The sequence below is a fragment of the Brassica rapa genome, chromosome A09, assembly GCF_000309985.2.
Source record: "Brassica rapa cultivar Chiifu-401-42 chromosome A09, CAAS_Brap_v3.01, whole genome shotgun sequence".
Taxonomy (NCBI): domain Eukaryota; kingdom Viridiplantae; phylum Streptophyta; class Magnoliopsida; order Brassicales; family Brassicaceae; genus Brassica; species Brassica rapa.
In genome coordinates, this window is record NC_024803.2 from 36,088,164 (window position 1) to 36,105,996 (window position 17,833).

At 32.3% G+C, this 17,833-nt stretch overlaps 1 protein-coding gene across 1 annotated transcript; it reads left to right on the plus strand.

Annotated features, from left to right (window-relative positions):
- The first annotated feature begins 1,134 nt into the window (after positions 1–1,134).
- LOC103841622 (regulatory protein NPR6) lies at positions 1,135–16,297 on the plus strand. Its single transcript, XM_009118173.2, has 2 exons — positions 1,135–11,915; positions 12,678–16,297. The coding sequence occupies exons 1-2, from the start codon at positions 11,430–11,432 to the stop codon at positions 13,578–13,580; spliced, it is 1,389 nt and encodes a 462-aa protein (XP_009116421.1). The 5' UTR covers positions 1,135–11,429; the 3' UTR covers positions 13,581–16,297.
- Positions 16,298–17,833: the final 1,536 nt, after the last annotated feature.

Genomic DNA, 17,833 nt, shown 5'->3' on the forward strand with positions numbered 1-17,833 from the left:
ATGACGAATAAAGACGATTAAACCACAAAACACCGTTACAGAATCTGACGATCGAAGACGAACGAAGAACACGAAGGAGAATGTATCGATTGATTAGGGTTCCGTACATGCTTGTGGTTGATGGGCCGCAGAAGAAGCGTGTAACGAAGCCCACTGCGAAGGTTTAATGAAACGGTGCGGATCCGACGTGTCTACACCATAGAGCTCCTTTTTCCACCCTGTCATCCGACGTGTCCTCACATGAGAGATACAATGCTTCTTTTATATATAAAGACTAGGTTAAGACCCGCGCCTTGCACGGAATGAACATTATATATATAAATTATTTTATATATTATATATTTATAACATATTATGAAATAATAAATATATATTGAATAATTAAAAAGTCATTATCTACTACTTATATATTTAAATTGGTGCGAACATATAAATACATTTTATAAATCAAAAAAATATTTTTTCTATTTGATATGAAATATAATTAAATTTAAATGATAGTAATATATATAGTATATTTTAATATCAATATTTATTAGATGATGTTTTGACTCATATTTTTATCATTTGTATTTGTATCTGTTATAGCAAAAAGTCTAAATTAGTGATAACAAAATTTTCACTATAGGATTAATGGTTTAAGTAATTTATAATATTTTAAAAAATTAAGTTGTCAATATTTTTTCAAAATTTTTATCAAAAAAATGTTCAAAGTTAATTTCAAAATTAAGATATTTATGTATTTTATATGGCATATAGTTTAATTTAAAATGATACATATATTTATATATCTTTTATTTTTGATATTTATTAAATGAGACTTTCAACTTATATTATTTTTTAATTATTTGTATCATGTCATAACAAAATTTTTAAATCATAGATCACAAAATTTGAATGTGAAACTTTAACAATTTTAGCAATTTATACTCGTTTTTAAAAATTCAAAATATAATATATAAATAATTGTTTTAATTTTTATTATATGGTTACTATGATTGTTTAATTTATTTTAATAGCTTAAAATTAAACAAATATAATTATAGTACACACTTATTTTTATCAAATTTTTATTATTCAAAATCATTAATTATCATATATATACTTTAGCCACATCAGGCAATTCCGTAATCTTATTTAAGGAAATAATGAAGCACATTAATAATGTATTTATTGTGGTTTAATTTAAAGCTTATTATATATTTAGATGGATCAATCTATTTCTTTAAGGATTCTAAAAATCATTTTAGTGATGACATGTGTCTACAAAAAAATGTTGCAATGTTTCTCAAATAATATATAGGGGATGTTTTGATACTTTGTATGTCGGTCAGTTTGAAGTGATGTTCTCGTGAAGCTTTTCTTTTTCAGTTCTACACTTTGCGAAACATTTGAGGTTGCTTTCACGATATATGGGCTTTTGCATAGACCTTAGCATTGGGCTTAACTTACAACGAACAAAATAAATGAGTAAGACAAAGTTTGTTTTATTTCAGCATTGCATTTACGTTTGTCTCTCACTAAAGGGTTATGCCAAAAATTTAGTAAATCCAGATTCTTAAATTTTCCGGTTAATCTCTTGAATAAGATAAGTCCCTTTTGATGCTTGCATTCCATAAGGTAGGATTATACTTCTACTAGCTCTCATATGTTATGTTCATTGGCCTAAATCTTTAGCTTCTTTTTTGTCTTCTGCAAACAATGACATACAAGCAAAATTTCGCATAAGACCATACGTTATACAATGTATAGATTATATTTGTTACGAAGAAAAAATATTCATATGTGACAATATGTATTCTAAAAGACCATATGTATCCAATTCATTCAACATTTAAACAGCATGCAAGAGAGTCTTAAAGGATGCAATTTTGGATTAACGGTCAACAGGTCACACTAGTAAATTAGTAATTAAGCAGATTATATATAACCGTATTGGGTAGAAACAAATAAAAATTATTCAATATAAAAGGAAAAGAGAATGAGGAGTCAAGTCAAAACATCACATCATTTTACACAAAGCATACAACTGTCTTGTCTTGTCAAATCATTCGCGTCTAGACAAAATCTTACTCCCTTGAACAAAAAAAAAAAGACAAAAATCTTATTTACATGTTTTTTTTCTTAATTTTGGTGTGATCTCTCTAAGGCTTTTTATACCCAAAAATATTTTACCAATTAAAACGTTCCCATATCCAAAGAAAATTGAACCCATAGATATACTCACGTCTGTGAACCTTTTACCACTAGGCCAAGACCACTACTCCCATACATGCATACTAATACACAAACATAGACATGCACATACATGCTCCTTTGCTACTATACAATTAACTTTAGAAAACAAATTTAGTGTAAAAGTTAAAGCCATGAACTTTATTATTTTTTGGGTAAAATTAGAGCCTTTTTTACCCAATTTTTTCAACATAGATGACACTTTGGTACACATTAAGCAATTTGACCTTCTTAATTTTTTTAACTAGAAAATAACTCTTTCAACTCATATGTAAGTATGAATATAATATTTGTCGTCCTTTGCTAATTGCTACTATTAACTTTAGAAATTTTTTGTTGTTGTAATTTGTAAATGTTAAAGCTATGAACTTTAGAGCTATTTCGCAGATAACATTTTTTACCCAACGTTTTCAAAGTAGATGACATTTTTGGTGCAGATTAAGCAAACAATCTTCTTAATTAAGACAATAGTAAATAACTCTTTCAACTCATATGTGAAAGACAATGTATTTCCCTTGAAGGACTTTGTGTATTTACGTTAGAATATATAGTACAAACTGTTCAGAGAAATATGGGATACGCTAGATACTATACAGAGAATATACTGAGCATATCTAAACTAATAACAGAAGATGTTTATCTTCTAATACCCTCCCGCAGTTAGAGATGGCATTTGGTACCACCCGCCCCGCATTGGCCCGCCCCGCTGCGGTCTCTCTCTCCGGCGGTTCTTTGCGGGTAAGCCCGCCGTGACCCGCGGTACTTAAACCTCTGCCCAAACCCGCCCCGCTTACTACATAGGACATTGCGGGCTGGCCCGCGGGTATGCAAAACATGATGTTTCATTGGGGTGAGCTTGAGAAGATGTTGTTGTTGTTGTTGTTGCACGGTGCAACTTGCTTCGGACGAGGAGATGGAGAGTTCCAGTGGAAGCTCGAGGAAGGAGAGAAGCTCCAGTGGTGGTGGAAAGAAGATGGAGAGAAGCTCTGATGGTGGTCTTAGTCGAGGAGAAGAAGAATCGGTTGGTGGTGCTGCTCCTCTGGTGCTCGTTGGTGGAGTCGTGCTGTAGAGAACCCTGATCGCCATTTTCGTCTCTTGACTCTTTTTTTTTTCAGGTGTAAAGACAGCAAATGAGGAAGTGGTCGCGGGTTATGTCGACCCCGCAAGACCCACTGAGCCTAGACCGCAAAAGCCCAAACCCGCATGACACTTACCCGCGAGACCCGCTTTTAAATGGGCTTCGATTACCTTTACCCAAATCCGCCCCGCATGGGTCTTGTACGGGCCAGGCCCGCGGGCTGCGGTCAAAATGCCATCTCTACCCGCAGTTGTAGCGTGGGTTCCGTCACGCCTAAACTGGATCGGAAGCTCGTGAACAGTGTTGAAGATAGTCCTTTTGTGAAGATATCTGCATATTATAGAGTAGATGGATTGTGAAGGACGCGGACCTCGCCCATTTGGACCTTTTCTCTCACGAAATGAATATCAATTTCTATGTATTTGGTCCTTTGATGTTGAACTGGATTAGTGGACAAGTAGACAGCACTGATGTTGTCACAATAAACAAGTGTAGCGCGTTGTAGTGGTTGACCTAATTCCAGTAATAGATTACGTAGCCAGCAAGCTTCTGCCACTGCATTGGCAACGCCTTTGTATTCTGCCTCGGCACTCGATCTGGAGACTGTTGGTTGATGTTTTGCCGACCAGGATACCAAATTATCGCCTAGGTAGAGGCAGTAGCCTGAAGTCGAGCGTTGCGTATTGGGGCATCCTGCCCAATCAGTGTCGGAGTAGGCAGTGAGAGTCGTCTTCTGATTTTTGAGAAGTTGGAGGCCAAGCTGTTTGGTTCCCTGAAGGTACAGAGAATATACTGAGCATATCTAAACTAATAACAGAAGATGTTTATCTTCTAATAATATGTAAGTACGAATGTAATTATTGTGGTCGGATGACGAAAAACGAACTACACGATTGGTCATTTTGGCCTTGATTAATCTAAAGAAACGGCAACGTTTCGCGGATTTGGGGCCAATACTATAGTTGATGCATTGATGAGTAACCAGCGGAGAGAAAGGGCAAAAGGGAAGTAGCGTTATCTGACGTGAAGAGGAAGGTGGTAAAGGAACGACGCTACACATATATCACCGCTGAAGAAGGATCATAGAGACCATATGCGAGACCCGTTTAAAGATGGAACAAATTATTAATTACTTCATTCATGTCAGATTAAACATAAGAAAGTGAATACATATATGAATGATCGGTTGTCTAAATCGTGCAATGATAGCAATCAATCTTTACCCTTTTAGATGTTATTAATTCATTAATCAGCAGTGTTGAATTAGTATTTTGATGAAGTATCATTTCAGTTGAAATAATTGATCATTTGAGTATTAGTTGAAGGGTTCGCAGTTCTCTGGATAAATTAAGTTTGCAAGGTGAGTTGGTGATAAGACAATATGGCTATTCGTACGCTTTATTAATTTCTAAAACTTCTGTTTCAGATAAAGAATTAAGTGATATAGATCTTCTCTTCATTGATGAGGCAAGACTTTGAATAGCTATCAATGGAATTTGAAAAATCAGATATAGAGAAACAGACTATATATATATATATATATATATTGAGAGATATGTCATATAAATACAAAAATATAATACATACTACTATTCAATAATGTACGTTAACAATTGTTTTTGCATGCAATTGATTAGAAAGTTGAGAAGCTTTGGTGAGAAGTAGGTGAAGATAGAGTAATAACAGCCTTTGGTAACCAGAACATTATTATATACGACCACACTAAAAGATTTTGTTCAATGTTTTAACTTTTAAACTATTGAAGTAAATCTTCTTTATCTAAACAAAAAGCAGCTGAGATTTACTATTTCACCACATGTCTTCTTGTTCTTTTTCTTTCTTTCAATATTTGCAATCCTTAACAAACACTTCTTCTGTCTTTTGCCACAATAATTATTTGTTTCAGTTATTTAATTATGTACCCCAAATCGTATTATGTTTATCATATTATGCTGAGGACCGGTTCTGTGCACACGAATACACAGCTAATAGACTAATTTATTGGTTATACATTAGGGTATATTATTTCAATTTCAGGAGTTTCAGTTGAAGATGACTTTGAGTTTGACTCGTGGAATTTATATTGGTCTAGATTTTCTTCTTTCAAAGCTGTCATCCAAGTGGAAGAAAGTATGCACTGATGCCACGATGTCTACGAAAATGCTAGGGCAATAATTTACATTACTTATGAAAGATATAGACTTCTAGTTGGCAAGCAATAAATTGATTGTATAATGTACGGTTATTGAAGTCGTTTCTAAAGCAATACGGTTTAAAATAATTTATGAGATGATATTCAAAAATTCCATTAAAGTTGATGGTTAACATATGGTTTATATTGTTTACAAAATGATGTAACAGTAAATTATAAATAAATGACTAAAAGGTGTAACTATTTTGGTATGAAAACTAAAAGGTATAACTTTTGAACATCATAGATTCATAATAAAAGTTTTATTCATAATACTCAAAACCATATCAGACTGTTTTATATACAAAGTTCTTGAAGTTCAACTAGTTATAATATTAAAACAAAGTTCTTAAACTTCAACTAGTTAGAATATTAAAATAGTAAACAATTTTTTTGATAATTTGTTTTAGATATATTATAATATATTGAAACATTTTTTTTATAATATTTAAACATTAATATGCATTTCTACATTATTGTGTAAAACTTATACGTTAAACTGCATTTTATTATTTTACTGACTTTGTTCAAAAAAAAATTATTTTGACCATGTTTGGCCTATGTCTATCAGGTATAAATTCAAAGAAGGACATGTTCATATTCTTTATTTGTTCATATACCCATTCGTTAGTTATTAACTGTTTAAGAACAGTAAGTTTTACAAAACATGTAGAGTCTTAATTAAATTGGCTAATTGAATAGTGAGACCTTATACATTAATTACGAAATTATTTAAACGAATAGAAGAATAAATTAGGTATAAGAGTTTAGATGACCAAGCTTAATAATTCTGTCTAATATTTTATAGTCGATTCATTTAAATTTGTAGAAACTAGTTTAGTTTTCAAATGTGAACTTCAGTCAACATTTTTTTAGTAGCAATCAAAAGTATCATGTCCCTATTGCGTAATTTAACATATGGCAATGAGTATTTAATTAGAACATTCTGTTGATTCTTTTGATGTTGTAAGATATATCACTGTTTTGATAAATATCTGGATTTATTTTTTCATTCTCCGTACTGATTGATCTTAATAGAAAAAAAAATCATAAAAAATGACACTATTTCGAAAGGTCACCTCGCTTATATCTGAATACCATACACCTAATCACTCCGAGATATTGCTCTATTGACACAAAACTCATAAAAAAGTTATAGAAAAGAAAAAATAAAAACCGTAAAGATATAGATAGCAAAACCCTAGGATCCGGTTATGGAAGGACCTACCAAAAGTAAAACCCCTATCGTAATAAAAGAAAACTAGGCTATATTAATATATTTAGGTGTGAATATTCCTGTCGTATTTATATTTTATGACATGGATCCCAACGGTGAGTCGAAGAAAATAAGCAAAAGAAGATATTTGTTCATTTATTATTTTCAGACTGAAAAGACAAGACAAATGTCAAATCGGATCTCAATCTCATCATACGACTGCCAGTGCCTTCTTGTGTTGTCATCAATTTTTCACTAATATTTCCACCTTTTCCTCCACCGTAACTTAAATTAAAATGAAGATGTATAATAAAAATATAAATTGATTTGAAAATGAACCAGTTTATTTCTTCCTTTATATGTCATCCCGCACGTGTGTTCCTGACTGATCTCATAGTGTGTACCATTCGAAGGATTTCGCTCGAGAAGAACTCTTTATTTTATTTTATTTTAACTTTAGAAGAACTCTATATTAAAGGTCCATCGGATGAGAAACTCATCGTAACAATATAATTAAGTTTTAACAAGAAGAAAATAAACAAGAAACTTAAGTGATGAGACATTCGCATATGATAAAAATGAAGATTATAAACATGTCTTTTTCAAAATATACTACTGTAGTTTTGTTTTTGTTTTTAAATTAGACGTTAATATATGTTTTCTTACAGAAAATAGTTCAAAGTTATTCTATGATCAGTCAAATCAAATAAGACGTATTAAAGTAACCATAGTAGATTATTTATCATCTATCTTAAAGTAGAGGATTAAATAAATAAATATGTTTATATATTGCATGTCATAAAAATATATAGGTAAAGATATATTGCATGTTATATATCAACTCTTTGTAATGTAATTAGGTAGGACAATAACTATTGATCTTCTGATAAAGAGTTCCAAAAAAAAAATCTTCTGATAAAGATAAAACTACGGATACAAACAACTAAATATTGTTTAGCAAATGAAACACAACTATATAGTGTTCCCTCGTTCTAATATATAACATTTTCGAATTGAAAGTGCATAATTGCCAAAAACATAACAATTAAATTGTCCATGGCTAAGAAGTTTCTCGCACATGTTCCCTCGGTTCATGAATTTCGTTCAATGTCATGGAAGTTGTATTAATTTTTTAAATATCCGAAAGACTTGTTTATTCATATTGCAATCACTATATGATTTTTCTACATGCTTTGGTTTCATTTCGCAAGATATTGTAAATTATTTTTTAATAAATCACCTATTTTCTATAACTCCATAATTTATACAAGACAAGTGACTGAAATAGTAAATTTGCTTTAATGACATAGATAATTAAATCAAATTTCTTAATGCGTTCAATATAAATTATAAACCAATATGTTACAAAACTAATTAAAAAACAAAAGTGTTATTACCTATATAAATTGTATCAAATATTGTAGTATAAAATGAAACATAAAACTTATAAAATAATTAATAAAATAATATCAAAGTTTCTCAAATTCGATAATTTTTTATTTTATATTTTTACAGAAATTTAGTGAGAAATCATCACTGATCATATTCGTAAAACTATTTTAATAGAAACGGTTTATAAAAATTGGATTAAGATTTGACGTTTATAATTTCTCGGGAATGTTTGAAAAGAAATTAAATTAAACTAAATAAATAATTTATTTATTTAAATATTGTAGTGATCCGACAGAAGGACTCGATTGATCCGACCGACACGCATGTCCATGCCCTTCAACTTCAACTCTCCACCAATACGCATGTCCATGCCCTTCAACTTCAACTCTCCACCACCAATTTACCAAGTACTAGTTTACATTATTTATTGTTCCTTTTCTTTTGGCAAACTATTTGTTGTTTATATATTTTTTTTCAACCTGTTTATTTATTTCAATAACTAAAACTCTTCATAGTAATTTTTGGTATCTGTCACTGAACTTGTAAATTCGTTAACAAGTGAATGTTAGAAGAAAAAAAATCTGAAACATCGAACTATGAAATTATTAAAATTTTTTTGAAAAGGTGAAATTATTAAATTTCAGACTGTAACATCGAACTATGAAATTATTCAGAAGGTTTTATGCGCGTCCTTAATTTGTAGCATATAATGGGCATGAAGGTTTGTTTGGGTTGGAAACAACTTGTAGTCTATTGAATCAACAGATTAATATTTTTAAATCCAAGTACTTCTAAAACAGAATCTAATCATTTATGCGCTTTTCCATTGTAGGTAATTTATTATGAATCCGTAGAAAAATAAGATATTTGTTTTCGTTTAACATGGAATAAAAAGTGGGAAACAAGGGAAGAGATGGTCAGAAATGGACCAACGGTCAAACGCCAAACCATCAAATCACATTTTTACTAAGTACAGTCGAGACTTTTTAGTGGGTTTGCCTTAACGAATTAGGCCAATGTTCTTATCCATCACCGTCCTGTCCAACTTACCATTTTTCCATATTAACAATTTCACACGCATGCATATGGTTTCCAATAGTGATCGTGGTTGGTCAGTTTTTTTCTGCGATTAATGTGGTGGATGCTTTTTTAGTTAAAAAAAAACTATTATCAATTTTAATGTTTAAGAAAGATCATTTGAAATCAATTAGTTCACTAAATATTTGCCTGCAACACCGTATATACTGAATGCAACTAACCAGTCTTATTTTGCAAGCTAGTGTAAAAGACCAACTCCGATAGTATTGCAAAATATCAAATTTGGTGTTATTTTATCTCTAATGTAACTTCAAAAGTTCTATTATTATACCAAATTTGATGTTTTGAGAATTGTGTTACACCACTATTCATCACACTAAATCCTTATTTTATTATATTTCATTCAGTAATATAATTAAGTTAATATTATTTATTAATTTAAATTAGTAACTAAAAAAAAAATATATATATATATATATAAATTAGCTAAAACAAAATAAATATAAAAATTTAAATTAGTTAAACAGAATATTTATATAAATCTAAATAAATATTCAAAAAGTAAAATTATAATATTTTAACAAATAAACATAAAATTCAAATATAATAAAATAATAATTAATCACTACAAATAACTAAAATACTAATATTATTAAAATCAACAAAAATAAAGTGTAATATTTTTTGGGCGTGAAACTTGATGGTGTAGTTGGAAATTAAAATTAAAATAGAACATAAAACATTAAATTTGATTTTATTTCAATACCAAATTTAATATTATGGTTGTAGTTGCCCTGACTAGTAACATTAAAAACCAATCAAGTTTATTTTTAGTTTGTAACTTATCACTCAACGATTTGAAAGGAAAACGGTATACTGCATTTTGCAGTCCCTCTCTAACAATCTCTTATTAACTAACACAAATATTTCCATTCTTTATTCATGATACCAGACAAAGCACTTATTACTAGGGCATAGATCATAGCAAAAGTTGAGGGGCCAGCAAATTTAAACTAAGATTAGTTAAAAAGCAATTAAGATTATCTTCGTCCCTAATCTATAATTTACTCTAAATATAGAGTAGAAAATGGAGGATGAACAAAAAAAATAAAAAAATTACTCCATAAATATAATGATATTTTATTTTTTGTTATTACTCTATTTTTCACTCTATTTTGGAGTAAATTATGGAGCGGGGATGGAGATTTCCGTACTCTCCTTTTGATCAGAAATTTCAACCCAGTAAACATCGTCTTAAAATTCTAATCACCGATATACAGAAGGAAAATGATGAATTTCATTTAGTCACAAAATGAAGATTATTATATTGTCTAAAATATGAAATTATTGATTTTATGATATTTTGTATAGCTGTGATCCATATTAAAGGCCACTAAACTATTTGGCATTTTATAAAACACGTCTTCTTTTGCATCGACAATCATAATTTTTATTCGCATTAATTAGGTAAACGACGCATGAACCCAAAGTATATATGTTTCTTCTATAACATCATGTGTTGATTGAGTTTCACATATATATGTCGTGAACCAATCCAAAAGACCGTTGCCCAATCGTCTTGATTTACTCTACTATTTTCCTTGCAACTAATTTTATGCGTGATTATGTATGCGACTAAAGTGTTAGGTGACATGGGTTAATTCGGGGTATTAGTTAGTCGGTAGCTAATGATATTTAGAGTGCTAATCAAGATCTATAATCATACTTTATATTTCATTTCTCTCTCTTCCTTTTGAAAATTTTAATTTAAACTGATTATTTCTCTTCTTTCCATATTGGATTGGCCCCAAAATGGATTCGGCTCGTACTTCTATGTTAATCTTGCTATCTTCCTATTTTAGTAACAAACGATATCACTAAAATTTCTCTTAATCCTCTAATTCTTGATTTGCTTTTGATGAAAAAAAGTATTACTATTATACAAAACTCCAATTGCTCACAGCCAATAAGAAAGAACACACACGTCGACATTAATCATTTTGATCGTCTTTTTATTTATTTCAAATTTATTCAATTAATATCTTCCGGTCCGGTCATTCAGATCTCTGTCGTCTCTTTCTCTCTCTATATCTATACACACAAACCAATCTTTAAACACTATTGAATCTCTATCTCTCTTCTTCATCTTCTCCATAAGTTTCAAAAGATAAAAGCTTGACCCTTCTTTGCTTATAACTTCTTTCTTTAAGAAAAGAAAATTATTTTATTCATCTTCTATAGGACTTTCAGTAGGTCATCTAGAAACCCTATTTTTTCTAATGAAGAATCAGCAAGAAGCGATGAGCAGTAGTATCGAAGAATCTCTAAAATCTATGTCGTTGGATTACTTAAATCTCTTAATCAACGGTCAAGCTTTCTCCGACGTCACTTTCAACGTAGAAGGCCGTCTAGTCCACGCTCACCGTTGCATCCTGGCCGCACGTAGCCTTTTCTTCCGCAAATTCTTCTGCGGATCTGACCCTTCCCAAACCGATCCGGCTAACCAAACCGGGTCAGGAGCTAGAGCAGCCGTAGTGGGAGGAGTCATACCGGTGAACTCGGTCGGTTACGAAGTTTTCTTGCTTCTACTTCAGTTCTTGTACAGTGGTCAAGTCTCTATGGTACCGCATAAGCACGAGCCAAGATCGAATTGTGGCGATAGAGGATGTTGGCACACGCATTGCACCGCAGCTGTGGATCTCTCTTTAGATATCTTAGCTGCGGCTCGTTATTTTGGCGTGGAGCAGCTCGCTTTGCTTACTCAGGTTCTAATTAATTGAGAAAGTCTATTTAGGTTAATGATTCTTCTGCTTTAAATTTGGTAATGAACTGATTCGGTTTTATTGTCTTGATTTCATGTGTAACTGAGGTTAATGATTGCTTGCACTGCACGTACTGCAACAGCCTTTGTTCCGACAGGCAATGGACTGCTGTGTTCTGTTGCATGCTGAGCAAAATTACTTAGGATATTATATATTTTTTTGTTGTTTTTCTTAATGTTTTCCTCTCTTCAACATCCAAACTCTTTACTAAAAATAAATATACCTTTGAAATTAGTAACTTTGACTAATAACAGGGATCTTATTATAATCCCAAAAATAGAGATGTGACATGATCATTTTGTGATTTGGATAATTTTACTATTAACATATATGTTACGTTCAGCTTTTCCGCAAATCAGTCATCAAAATAATAAAAAGAAATCGTTCCATATGCTTTAGATTTAATTCATTGATTTTCGCTGTTTAATTAAATTTTGCCATCAAATTTTGCTGCTTTTAATCTAGTTTCCCTAATCTTGAGCTTCCAAAAATGTTACCAGCATATGTATTCTTCCTATAATGGCGGTGCCCTATATATTTTGTTTTTTCAGGTTTGGATATAATGAAAACTCTTGATGAAACATAGTTTCTTTTGAGCACTCCCTTACAATGAACATGCATAATTAAAAAATAAGTAGTGGATATACAGTGTCTTTGAAAATGCTCGTTTTGTCTTACCCTTATTCTTTCTTCTTTTAATCACAGAAACAATTGACAAGCATGGTGGAGAAAGCCTCCATCGAAGACGTGATGAAGGTGCTAATAGCTTCAAGAAAGCACGACATGCATCAACTATGGACCACTTGCTCTTACCTAGTTGCCAAATCTGGTCTTCCAACAGAGATTCTAGCCAAGCACCTCCCAATCGAACTCGTAGCCAAGGTTGAGGACCTTCGTCTCAAATCTTCCATGCCACTTCGTTCCCTAATGCCTCACCAACATGACCTAACCTCGGCTCTAGACCTAGAGGACCAGAAGATCAGGAGGATGAGACGAGCTTTGGACTCCGCGGATGTCGAGCTCGTGAAGCTAATGGTTATGGGAGAAGGACTCAATCTAGACGAGTCCTTAGCTTTGGTTTACGCTGTGGAGAATTGTAGTAGAGAGGTTGTGAAGGCACTTCTTGAGCTTGGAGCAATCGATGTGAATTATCCGGCGGGTCCCACCAGGAAGACCGCACTCCACATTGCGTCTGAGATGGTCTCACCAGACATGGTGGCCGTCTTACTAGACCACCATGCAGATCCCAACGTTCAGACAGTTGATGGTATCACTCCTCTTGACATACTTAGAACCCTAACTTCGGATTTCTTGTTTAAGGGGACAGTTCCTGGATTGACTCACGTTGAGCCTAATAAGCTCAGGCTTTGTCTCGAGCTGGTCCAGTCCGCAGCACTGGTGATGTCCCGTGAAGAAGGGATCAATAATGATAACAACACTGTGATGTACCCTAGGTTGAAAGACGAACACATGAGTGGAAGCAGTTTGGATTCAAGATTGGTTTATCTTAATCTTGGAGGTGAACATGGAAACCAAATGGAAGGAATGAGCCTGCATCATCATCATGAGCCGCCAACAATGTATCATCACCACCACCACCATTTCTAAGTTTTTTTAGTCGATCATCTTCTAGTTATGATAATTAAGAGTAAAGACATATTCGAGATCTAATTTATTTGTTATGGTAGACATTTTCTGTGTATATGGATATGCGATGTAAACTCTTATATTCCGTTAAGAGTGGGAAGGAAGGAGACAAGAAGATAATCAGGCCACCAACAAAATGGTCATTAGAAAACGTATTTTTTTATAAAAAGAAAAATTATGCTGTTGTTATTGGAAAGTTAAGATACTAGTAATTATAATCTCATTACTTATACTAATTTTGTTGTTATAAACTCATATTTCTCTTCTAAAATTCATTCAAATATAATTATTGACTCAATAAATTTATAACAATATTTTTCTATAATTTTGTAGGTCATAGCAAATCACAAAGCTAATAAGTCTCCATAACCTAATTTTCATAGGACATGCGCATGCTATATATAGCTATTTCAATTATCATGAGACTCCTAAAAAGTTCAGTCAAAGGCATATATGATTCAATTCCAATTTCAGTGAATTATTGTCCAGGACTTTACTACATATATATTTATTTTATAAATCAAAACTAAATCATAATTAACTACGTAACTCTTTTGAACGTTATCAAAAGGTTAAACTAGAATAATTGACTCTAACAACATTTTGAAGATTGGGTAATATGGTTCAGTGAAAATTAAATTAAGAATTTCTCCAAAATTTTACAATTACGGTTAAGCGTTAAACACTTTTTTAACGTCTGATTAATTATGGTATTACAACACGATTTTACGGCTGAAAATTATACCACTATTTGAGAATACACGTCTGACTGCGTCACTTCGAACTGTCCTATAAGATCCATGTTTCATGATACGCTCTCTGAAAATTCTTACAATCTTTTTTTCTCTGTAATATACATAATTTAAGGTTTAAATTCCAGATCTCCGGATGTAAAAATATTAATGAACCTTTTCATTGGATTAAAGGTGTTTCCACAAAATTTAATAATGGTAGTTTTGTATCCATGCTCGAGCAATTAGCTCATTAATTAGTCTTTGGAAATTTTCCATTGGTGGAATTTTATTTCAGGTAGAAGTTTCATGACTAAAACGAGGTTTAACCAAATTTAAAAGACTGAACAGTACACAAAAACTATTTAAATAATCAGAAAATAACTGGTTACAAACCCCAATGAGGCATGAAGAACGCCTCATGCTTATCTAAAGAGTCATATACTCATATATACGTCCGTCTCTCTTGGTTAAAGAAGACAATCCTCATATTATAAAAACCACCAGGTCCACCGAACCACCATCGTGGGCGAATTTTGACCGCACAAAATTAAATATGGAAGAATATATTGTATATATATATTGGAGAGAAGATCCCACATCGAATATATGAAAGGGACTTGAGTAATATATAAGGGACTTGGGTCAATCCACTAATTGCCAATTGATTTTAAGTTGGAAGCCCAAGAAACTTATCATGGTATCAGAGCCGGCCCAATACTCTGACCCATTAATCCGGCCCGGACAGTGGCCCGATCATCCCATTAGCTGATGGCCATAAAAGACTCAGTTCCACCGAGATCGCTAGAAAATAAAAGCATGATTTCGGAGGGGGTATGATGGATTCTGCGAGATTAATGGTTATACGCACCATTATCTCGAGGGAGGGTATTGGAGAGAAGATCTCACATCGAATATATGAAAGGGACTTGAGTAATATATAAGGGACTTGGGTCAATCCACTAATTGCAAATTGGTTTTAAGTTGGAAGCCGAAGAAACTTATCAATATATCTTTATCATAAGAAAAATGAGGTTTTGGCCGGGTACAACCTCAAGTTTGAAACTGTTTATTTTTATAACATTAGTTTATACAAACGAATCATGTGCCCGTCCAAGCACCACCTCCCACGATTTTCTAATATATTCGAATATCCTGGTTTATGCCTACTGATTCGCACAGTGAGCAAAAAGAACCCCCAAGTTTTTCAAGGAAAAGACCTCGTGTTTTAAATTCTTATATTTTGGACCCCTAAATTTTAACATAATATACAAATCCAGCTCTTTACTCTTTTTGCCTATATATACGTTGTAACAAAGAGACGCTTCTCTCTAAAACTAACACTCACAAAGAAAAGAAGAGAAACCACTAAAAGAGCAGGAAATGGCCGGACTACAATACAGTTTCTTCCCAACAGACTTCTTCTACCCAAGAGCTTCTCCTCCGGCTACAAGCCTCGTCGCTGCTACTCCAAAACTGGAGATAACCCAAAAGAGAGATGATTCAGTAGTGATTGATAAAACTCGTGCCTCTAAGTTGTCTCTTCTTATACGTGAAAAGACCAATACTCAGTCACGTTTAGATACGCAAACATGGAAGATGAAGAAGCCACTTCTGATCGAAGATGACATGTTGTATTTTTGATATAGCTTATAATCATCAAGCTACAATCCTTCTTTCAGCCTTGAGTCGCTCGTTGTGACTATACACATCAATAAGGTCATGATCTATATTTCTATTTCTAGCATATAGGTTTTGAGCCTCATAGATGCCAATAGGCAATACAGTTTTATTTTGATCTGGCTGTTGTTTAGAGCTCTGATGTATACCTTTACATTTTAAGTCTTTGATAGATTGTAATAAAAAAAAAACGTATGTTCTTGTGTAGACTTCTTCTCTTGTAAACCCAACGTCCATGACTATGATATTATTTAGTCCGCTTCTTTACTATAAACTAGGTGATAACTCTGCGCAGGGTAAAATGAATGAAATACTTAAAATAATTGGCATGTTTGCAATTTAAAATCAATTATATATTAACAAATTTTATTTTCTTTCTCTACATATAAAAACATGTTTCATATTCAATAAAACATAAACTTGACATGAAATATTAAATAGATTTTCTTGTTGTTTTTATTTAGTGATTTGATGGTGGTAATTGTTTAAAAATTGAGTTTGATTTTTTTCTTACCTCATCATAATTGATTTTACATTTATAAAATCAGAATATAATTTTACATACAATTTTATTCAGCCCATTTTATAGATTCTTATAAACTATGTTAAGCCTAAAATAAATTCAAAAAAACTAAACTAAAAACATATATAACCTTCTCTTTTAGAGCTTCAATTGAGAGAATCAAAATCATCCTCTGTCGGCAAAACCAAGAAAAAAAAAGAATAGGTTATGTAACCAAATTTTGTTCAAATTATTCTGTAATATTATATATACAAATATGTAAAACTTTGCAGGAATCCCTCTGATTTTATCTTTTTTTTTGTCTAATATTTATTTCCATAAAAATAATCATGTTTTATTTTTTTTATTCATTAAATGACCAAACATTAAAGAAAATAGTTTAATGTGTATTTATTTTTATATTCGAATTTGATGATATATAGTAAAATATTGAATGGTCTACTTTTTTAATAATTTAATAAGGTTAGTCTAATTAAAAAAACTGAAGAGCACTCTCAGCTTGACACGTAAATATGTTCCTCATGATTGTTATTTAACCAATGCTCTATAATTAATATGTAGGAGATTTAATAACACTAGGTTCGTGACAAAAAAAAGGTGACATTGTTTATTTTACCAGTTTGAACTAACGACATTTGAGTTTTTCAATATTAAAATGTTTTTGTTTTGTTAATATGTTATAAAGTTTAATGGTTTTAATTAATACATACAGTTTTGATTAATTAATAAATTCTCCACAGAAAAGAGCGATTACAATAATTTTGTGAACATCGAAGGGGAGAGAGAAAGTCTAGTGAGAGAACAAAAGCTTATCGATTTCCGACGTTAGTTTCCGACCGGCGACAGTGAGCTCCTTAAGACACGTTGTCGGTCGGGATTCACTCTTAGCCCGGTCTAATTTAGTGTAGTGTTTCGTTTCTGGTTGTTTCCGGCACCGTTAGCTCTTCGGAGCTGCATGTCCAACTTTTGTTTCAGTATCGCACTTTCCGTTTGGTGGATGACTGCCTTGACTCTGGGGTCGAGCCGTTTCTTCTTCGGTGGTGGTCGCCGGCTATCGTATCATCAGGAGTACTCGAGTTGTCTAAAGGTTTTCGTTGTCGTGACGTGTGGTCGGAGGTTGGATGAGATCTCGAATCTAATCGATTGATGCTCTCCAAAGCTTAGGTGTTTATGCGTGACAGAGACTGAATCCTTAAGCTTCCAATATAGTCGTTGGAGGTGGTTTCGGTGTTCATGGTTAAGTTCCCGGTTGATTCCGGTGGTCAAATAATTTGTTCAAA

Bases quoted from the DNA above. Each gene is read 5' to 3' on its own strand.
- LOC103841622 (XM_009118173.2), top strand. From the start codon at position 11,430: ATGAAGAATCAGCAAGAAGCGATGAGCAGTAGTATCGAAGAATCTCTA. The intron at 11,916-12,677 runs GTTCTAATTAAT...TTTTAATCACAG, and splicing joins AGCTCGCTTTGCTTACTCAG to AAACAATTGACAAGCATGGT.